General features: G+C 45.2%; 1 protein-coding gene and 1 long non-coding RNA gene across 2 annotated transcripts; both read left to right on the plus strand.

Moving 5' to 3' along the window:
* The first annotated feature begins 88 nt into the window (after nucleotides 1-88).
* Nucleotides 89-5,812, plus strand: LOC310686431. Its single transcript, XR_014515904.1, has 3 exons — nucleotides 89-329; nucleotides 2,152-2,252; nucleotides 4,557-5,812. It is a non-coding gene; the product is annotated as an uncharacterized lncRNA (long non-coding RNA).
* A 1,405-nt stretch (nucleotides 5,813-7,217) lies between these two features.
* Nucleotides 7,218-7,976, plus strand: LOC310686399 (translationally-controlled tumor protein homolog). Its single transcript, XM_083460205.1, has one exon. It carries the CDS (start codon nucleotides 7,261-7,263, stop codon nucleotides 7,777-7,779), a length of 519 nt encoding a protein of 172 aa, XP_083316331.1. The 5' UTR covers nucleotides 7,218-7,260; the 3' UTR covers nucleotides 7,780-7,976.
* Nucleotides 7,977-8,502: the final 526 nt, after the last annotated feature.

An 8,502-nucleotide genomic window follows, 5' to 3' on the forward strand; every position in this document is an offset into this window, starting at 1 on the left:
CGCGGAGGCCCCCGAAGCGCACGCGCCGCGCTCGCGCTGCTGTTTGAATAGAGGTGCGGCCAACGGCGGCCGCGCGGCTGGTAGCTGCTGGCTGGAAGGAGGAAGTCGGCCTCCCGGGTGCCATCTTGGGAGGGGAAGAGGCATCGCCTGAAGCCGGATCGGTCGGCTTGTTTAGCGTGGTCGGCCTCGGCTACGAAGCCTTGGGTGCTAGGGGGAAAGAAGGCCCAGGGGACTCATTGGAACTTCTCATTGGTCAACAAATGAAACATATGCCTGAGCTGAGTGGCAAGTTCAAGTCTTAGCCTTGCAGCTGGAAGACCATGTGGTGGGTCTCTAGGGTAGCCACTTTTGTTCTGGGAAAATAAGAGGTTGTTGGGGGGGGCGATTCCCCCCTCCCCAATCTCTTGCTGAAGTGACTTCAACGCAATCAATGACAATCTATTGCAGTCTAACAGGACAGCCCCTTTGGAATTTGTCACACGTGCACACATGAATTTGTAGATCTCTCTGTGCTTGGTCACCCAGAGCTTAAATAAATGACCTTCCACGTGCCCTATCAAACACATGCATTTGGAGAGGATCCCTAACTTGGCATACAGAGAAAGAAAGAGAGAAAAAAGCTCAACAACTTTGGCTAACCCTCCCCACCCCCAAGAAGAAAGCTCAACAACTCTAGAAATACTGATTTCTTAATTTTGAGTTCCAAAAAATAGGGGTTGTCTTATACATGGGCACATCTTATATAGAGAAAAATACGTCAGTTTAAGATCGGGCATGTTAAGGGTAGTATGGCTGTAGATGTAGTTGCTGTCAATAAGATTTACTTCCGAGTAGCTAGCTAGTTTAGGTTTGCAACCTTACACTAATCCCAGTTCCCTAACCAGGTTTGTCCAGAAGCAAGTAACATTGAACTGGATGGGACTAAACGTCAAACGGCATTTAAGGCTGCTGTCTAAACCACACTTGGTGGAGAGAAAACCACATTTGACACTGGGGCTTGCATCTCAGCAAACGTGCATAGAATCAGGTTGCACAGCTACAATTCTATGCACACTCATTGGAGAGCAAGTCACACAACAGCATACTACAGAGTAAAAATGGGTGGGTGCTTACTTCCTGGGAGTAAGACCAGCTGAATGCAGTAGAACTTACCTTTGAGTGAACATATATGGAAGCAGAGTGAAAACATAAAGTGGTGTTTTCACTCCCAATCAACACTCCTTGTGTTGTTTTATATGATAGTGCAGTCCAAAAATATTTAAACAAACAAAAAGTCTCCTTTTTATTTCAGTGGTTTGGATTTCATGATCAGTTTTTCCTCTATGGCCTTTAGTCTGCAAATATCATATGATTAATACCAATAGCAAATACATTATTTACAATGAATTGGGGAGGGACAGAGCAAGAAAGCAAGGGATAAATAGCCCCTTCTCCAAACCATAATTATAAAAGCATTATAAAGAATCAGGCCTTCTAGCTTAATGACTGCTAAAACCATGGATGGTTGGAGCTGGATGCTACTCTGAAGGACCACATGATACAACTCATTATTGAGGGTAGAATCCCTTAATCCAGAAAGAATTTGTAACATGCCGGACTTAAGGAACTTCTTGTGTTCCGCATTCTGCTCTGCCAAGAAAAACTCTTGGATGCTTTTGAGCATTTCATAGACTTTTCTCTTTCTCTCAATCCTTCATTAAAACAAGGAATGTGTGTGGTCATTTGTTTTATACTTTCCTCCTAATATAAGACAACTGTAATCTTACCTTCTTTGTTTGTGATCATCACTTCTTAAATATTAGGCATTTACAGTTGGTTAAATAGAGAACACCTGTCTAAAATTCCATCTCTAACACTGAGGGAAGTCTATGGGGGGGGAAGGATGTATGCTTATTTTCTTACGTGACTTATGTTAATGGATTATGCTGATTAAATTGTAAAATTCAATTTTACAATTTTAAAATTTTACAATCTTTTAAAAATTAAAAATAAAATTCCATCTCTAACACTAACTAATAAATCTTCAGGAGGGGAATTGTATCACCTTTAAGACCCCAATACACAGAGCAGCATTTCCTTGTATAAATAGTATCCCTTTAATAAACCAACAATCTTATTTAAATTCTTCCTGGTGTCCATCTCACACCATAGCCAACTGTACTAGCTATGAGGAGGTTTTGAAAGGATTCTGAGTAAACTGGTGGCAGCGGAAAATTAAAGAAGCACAGATACCTACACTTGTGTTTATACAAGTGAGGCTGAGGGAACTGGTTTCCCTGACAGTGAGGTTTGCCTGAAATGATTATAATTATAATTCATTTACTACATATTATGTTAAGTGCATGCTTTGATGTGCCTGCTTACAGCTGGCCACTGTTGTTGTTTATTAAACAAAAGCAGCTGCAGGAGCCCACACACACTCCCCCAAATGTAGATCAAGACTGGGGAGGAATGTGCGCGTTCCCTTTCCCTTCTCTGCACTGATTTTCTACCTCACCTGCAAGGCCAGCCCTACCATTAGGGAGAGCAGGTGTGGGGAACCTTTGGCCTTCCAGATGTTGCTGAACTACAACTCATCTGATCAACACTAGCAAGCATGCTAGTCAGGGGGTGAAGGGAGTTTTATCTTGCAACGTTTGGATGGTCAAAGTTGAGGTAAACAGGCAGCTACTTCAGGTGGTAAATGACTGGGGGTAAGGAGAGGCAGTAAGCTGCTTTTTTCAGGGGGTACTCAGGGGTACACAGTACCAGCACACCTTTTTTGTTAAAAACTGAGACACTTACTGTAACAACTTCATGGTAAATACCGGCACCTATTTTTCTACCGGCACTGGTATTGGACGATAACATTGTGTATAGTATACAACCTTCCCTTTCCTTGCCAAACTAGACTGCTGCCCCAAGTGCATTGGAGAAAGCTGTGCCATCAGCAGCATGGTTGGATTCTGTGCATGGAATAGGACTGTGGGGCATCTTTCTTTCACCTCAGCAGCTGCTAGGTGCCCCCAGATGTCCTGTTTTTCCTGCATATAACAAAAAATATTTGCCTCTAAGTAGAATTGATGCTTTTGAATTATGGTGCTGGAGGAGACTCTTGAGAGTCCCATAGACTGCAAGAAGATCAAACCTATCCATTCTGAAGGAAATCAGCCCTGAGTGCTCACTGGAAGGACAGATCGTGAGCTGAGGCTCCAATACTTTGGCCACCTCATGAGAAGAGAAGACTCCCTGGAAAAGACCCTGATGTTGGGAAAGATGGAGGGCACAAGGAGAAGGGGACGACAGAGGACGAGATGGTTGGATGGTGTTCTTGAAGCTACTAGCATGAGTTTGATCAAACTGCGGGAGGCAGTGGAGGACAGAAGTGCCTGGCGTGCTCTGGTCCATGGGGTCACGAAGAGTCGGACACGACTAAACGACTAAACAACAACAACAACAAAGGCTGCCTAAATAGTTCAAAGGAAACTGTACTGATGTAGCACATGTCAGTGTACTGAATTCCTTTTCTTAAAAAATAAAAAGTACCGTATTTTTCGCTCTATAGGACGCACCCGACCATAGGACACACCTTGTTTTAGAGGGGGAGAACAAGGGAAAAAAAATCTCCCCCTCTCTGATCAGCACCCCTTCAGCTAAGCGGCAGGAGAAACGGAGCCCCTTCCATTTCTCCTCCCGCTTGGCTAAAGGGGCGATGCGCAGCTCTCCCTCTCTGCTGAAGCCGGGAGAGTCTTGCTCTCCCGGCTTCAGCAAAAGGAACCCGAAGCCTTCGGAGCGCAGCACGAGTTCCCGCTGCGCCCCAAAGGCTTCAGGCGGCTATCCCTGAAGCCTGGAGAGCGAGAGGGGTTGGTGCGCACCGACCCCTCTTGCTCTCCAGGCTTCAGCAAAAGCAACGCGTAGCCTCCAGAGCGCGGAGGGAGTGCTCCCTCTGCGCTTTGGAAGCTTTGCGTTGCTATCGCTGAAGCCAAGGAGCCTGCATTCGCTCCATAGGATGCACACAGATTTCCCCTTAGTTTTTGGAGGGGGAAAAGTGCGTCCTATAGAACGAAAAATACGGTATGTTCATTTTAGCATACATAGCTCCTGTCAGCTGGAAAGGCCCAGAGCTATGCATTCCCCCAGTGAATTTGCCTGTCAAATCACTATGATAAGTTATAATATCCTAACATCTTTTCCATTAATTCTTGTGGCAAATTTTGATCAAGGGAAAATAACAAAAGACAGCTAGTTTCAAAACTGTCAAAACATTCCCATCTATTATTTTTTCATGGGCTTTCTCAATTGTCTGTTAATGTTTAGAAATACAAACATATCTGCAGTCTTTTAATCTAAGCCATTTTGGTTCACTAATGAACACCTTCTTTCCAGAGGCAGCAAATAAAATTATTCTACACATATGGAAATCTCTTTTTCTTATAAATTTGTTTTAAAATATACTTTATTAATTTTCAAGCCAATGTTCCATAGTTTAACTACAACACACAGCACATCCAAATTACATGCACAAAGCCCAAACAAATGTGAGATAAATTAATTGGGTCTTTCTTTTTTCTTTTCAGCTAGTAAGCAATATACCACCGGCATACAGTCTTGCATTTTGCTATAGCAATCCATATAAATGCAGAGGTGTCCAGTTGTTCCTTTTCCTGTCCTGTTCACAAAACAATAAATTTCCTTCAAACTCTACTGCATTTTATTGTCCTTTAGCCTCTTGGAATTTTTAATACCAGGTTCTTCAGAATGCTATATTTCATACTAGTCTCCATAACTTGAGATACAAAAAAGCGGAATGGAATGAAAATCTTTAATTACTACCAACAAGTAAATCAGCATCTTCTTTATGCAAGGTCTTCATTTTCTCCTTCAGAAATTGATAACAGTGCTGGTTTTGGGTTCTTCCTACTAGTTTGAATAGTTGTTTTTTTGACATTTATTAAATATGGCACTCCCACTATAAGAGAAAGTAAATTCCAACTGCTTCACAGCCTTTTCAGCAGTGTGTGTCACTTATTTTATAAATTAGACTTGCCCTCTGTATTCAGCCCTCTGGACTGAATAGGTTATGAAACCCACTGGTGCTATCAGGGCAGGACTTGGGGGTAGAGTCCAAGGTCCTACACCACAGCAGTGTTGGCTGGTGCCCATTGGGAGACCAACAGTAAGTGGAGTCATCCTCTCCTTTGCTGAGGTCTACAAGGGCAACACTGAAACTAAGCAAGAGGAAGGTGCCCCCTCAACCCCTTGGACTGTGTTTAAGTAAGAAACAGGCAGAGCTTTGTGTTGCAGAGCTACAGTCACCCTCCACTGCTAACAGAATGATGAAGAGGTGCCCCCCAGATGCAGCAAGGCCTTTGAAGAACAACCACCTTTTGAAGTAAGCAAAGTAATCCACATTTCCACCTAAAGGAGGACAACCCTTTCTCCCTATTATCACCTAGCCGCACCCTGAATGATAATGTAGGACTTGGGATTTATCCTTATAGCTACCATAATGGGCCTTAATCTCCATAAAGTGGAGGGTGGGAGAAGATAAGCTTTTTCAATCCTCATTTTGAAATGGTGGTCCACTGTGTGGCTATTCAGATGGACGTTCTACACCAGGGGTAGGCAACCTAAGGCCCGGGGGCCAGATGCGGCCCAATCACCTTCTCAATCCGGCCTGTGGACGGTCCGGGAATCAGCATGTTTTTACATGAGTAGAATGTGTCCTTTTATTTAAAATGCATCTCTGGGTTATTTGTGGGGCATAGGAATTCATTCATTTCCCCCCCCAAAAAATATAGTCCAGCCCACCACATGCTCTGAGGGACGGTGGACTGGCTATGGCTGAAGAAGGTTGCTGACCCCTGTTCTACACATACCCAAATACATTTTAAATTATTGCTCAAGCTGAAGTCTGGCGCAATTGGACACAAACAATTTCCCCATCCTTACTTATTTTCAAGCGTGGGGGGAATCACCCTACCTTTTTATCATTCAAGGTATCATTGTATCATTCAAGGTAGCTTATATAAATCAAAATTACAATCACACAATAAAACCACACCCACCCATTGTGAAGACATTGTAATTTGGGGGAATGTTCCCCTTTAAATAGGAACATGGGAGGTGCACATTCAAACATCTGTGCACATGCTAATGTGTACATGAGTTGTGCAGATCTCATTTTTCCATGTGCATTCACACAAGTGCTTTCAGATGAACCCTGTCTCAGTGTTTCCCATCCACACAAGGGGTGGTGCTTGACAGGATGTGTTTGTACGTAAGGGACAAGATGGAACTTTTCAGTACCTCAGCAAGGGGCCAAATAGAATCCCCCTAGCACCACCTTCTGAAAAGAGCCCTGTGAGGGAAACCACAATATGACTGTTCTCCCAGCTGACAGAGTGAGCCCAGAAATCACACACTCCCCTGCCCTCCTCCAATGGAGGTCTCCCATGAGGTTGTTTCTCCGCCATAAGCACCATGATTTGTTTTTACATCATCTACCTCATCCAAGTGAGTCCAGAATTGGACAGCCACCACTCACTTGAATATGTCTGAGTATATTTGAGATGGTGTGGGTCCATGGCGGCCATTTTAAGGAGCAACTGCACCACTACTAGCTTCAGAAGGTAATTGGAACCACTCCCTTTCTTAATGGGGCATTCATTCCTGGAGCTACCAAGTCAACAGGGCCAGCGCTATAATAAGCCAAGAGGAGGAGGGTGCGTCAGTGGCAGAATGAGAGGGGCAGCAGATCTGGATCAGGGTCCTAGCTTACTTCCCTTGCTAGAAAGGCAATCTGCTGCCACAAAATGTCTCATCAAACAGCACACCTTATCTCTCTGGCTCCCATTGCCTCATGGAAGAGCAAGCTCTGTCCCCATGGGTGGGTGGGTGCAGCTGCTGACTTGGGAGGAGCCAGGATTTTTGTTAAGGAGGGTGGGCTTTTGTCAGAGGGGGTAGAACCTCAGTGGTACCTCGGGTTACAGATGCTTCAGTTTACAGACTCCACTAAGCCCGAAATAGTACCTCGGGTTAATAACTTTGCTTCAGGAGGAGAACAGAATTTGTGTGGCGGCAGGGCGGCAGCAGCAGGAGGCCCCATTAGCTAAAGTGGTACCTAAGGTTAAGAACAGTTTCAGGTTAAGAACGGACCTCCAGCTTTTTCTCCGCCTCGCTCCTTGCTCTCGCCGGGAGTTGCTGCCCAGCCGCTCTGCTCCCCAAAGCCTCCCATTTGCCCACCCACTCAACCCACCACCGCCCAATGACGCCTCAGCCATGATCATCTACCGGGACTGCATCAGCCAAGACAAGATGTTCTCGGACATCGACAAGGTCAAAGAAGTGGCCAGCGGACTCTGCCTGGAAGTGGAAGGGAAGATGGTGAGCAGGAAAGAAGGTGAAACAGATGATGCTTTAATTGGTGGAAATGTGTTGGCTGAAGGTCCAGATGGTGAAGGGGCAGAGGCTACCGTTGTCACTGGTGTTGACATTGTCATGAACCACCACCTTCAGGAAACAAGCTTCACTAAAGAGTCTTACAAGAAGTACATCAAGAACTATATGAAAGCAATCAAAGCAAGACTTGAGCAAACAAAGCCAGAGAGAGTAAAGCCGTTTATGACTGGAGCAGCTGAACAAGTCAAACATATCCTTGCAAACTTCAAAAATTACCAGTTTTCTGTAGGCGAGAACATGAATCCAGATGGAATGGTGGCGTTGCTGGATTTCCGTGAGGATGGTATCACTCCTTATATGATTTTCTTTAAGGACGGATTAGAAATGGAGAAATGTTAACAAGAGACCAACCCTTCTGGATCATCTATCATCATAATTGGCTGCTGTTCTTTATTCATCAACAAAACATCATGACTCAGCATTGTTTGAAAACTGGACTGATGCCATCTTGAGCTTATTTTGATTTATTTTGACCCTGAATTAATTGGAGTGGAGGCATTGGTTTTTAAAAACTTGCCATGTAGGCTGTCTAAAATTTTAAAAAAAAAACTCATTTAAACCCAGAAAAGAAAAAAGAATGGACCTCCAGAACGAATTAAAACCTGAGGTACCACTGTATTGATTTTTATTGATTTGGGAGGTAGCCACCCCCTGCCCCCCAGTAGCATAGCTAGGGGGCTGCAGGGGGGCGAACTGGGAGGCCACTCACAATATGGGTGGCACTTACCCAGGGGGGCCTGTAGTGCTCCCGAGCCATAGATCTCTCCTCGGAGTGACACAGTGGCTCAGGTGCCTGCAGGCACTGGGCCACCTGAAAAGGAGGCCTGGGGCTCGCGTCCCCCCACCGCCTCCCCCTCAACCGCCCTGCAGCTGATGCAGGCAGAGCATCTATGCAGGCTTCGGCTCCGCGCAGCGTGCCCTGCCTGGTTGGCCGTGCCCCATGGACAGCTTGCCCTGCCCCCTGGCTAGCTACACCACTACTGCTCCCCCTTGGCTATGCCCATGGCTGCTGGTGCATTCTAAACTGCAAATAAATAAATTGAGTATGCATGCACACAGCAG

Source organism: Podarcis liolepis (assembly GCF_965112155.1).
Source record: "Podarcis liolepis genome assembly, chromosome: 9".
NCBI lineage: Eukaryota > Metazoa > Chordata > Lepidosauria > Squamata > Lacertidae > Podarcis > Podarcis liolepis.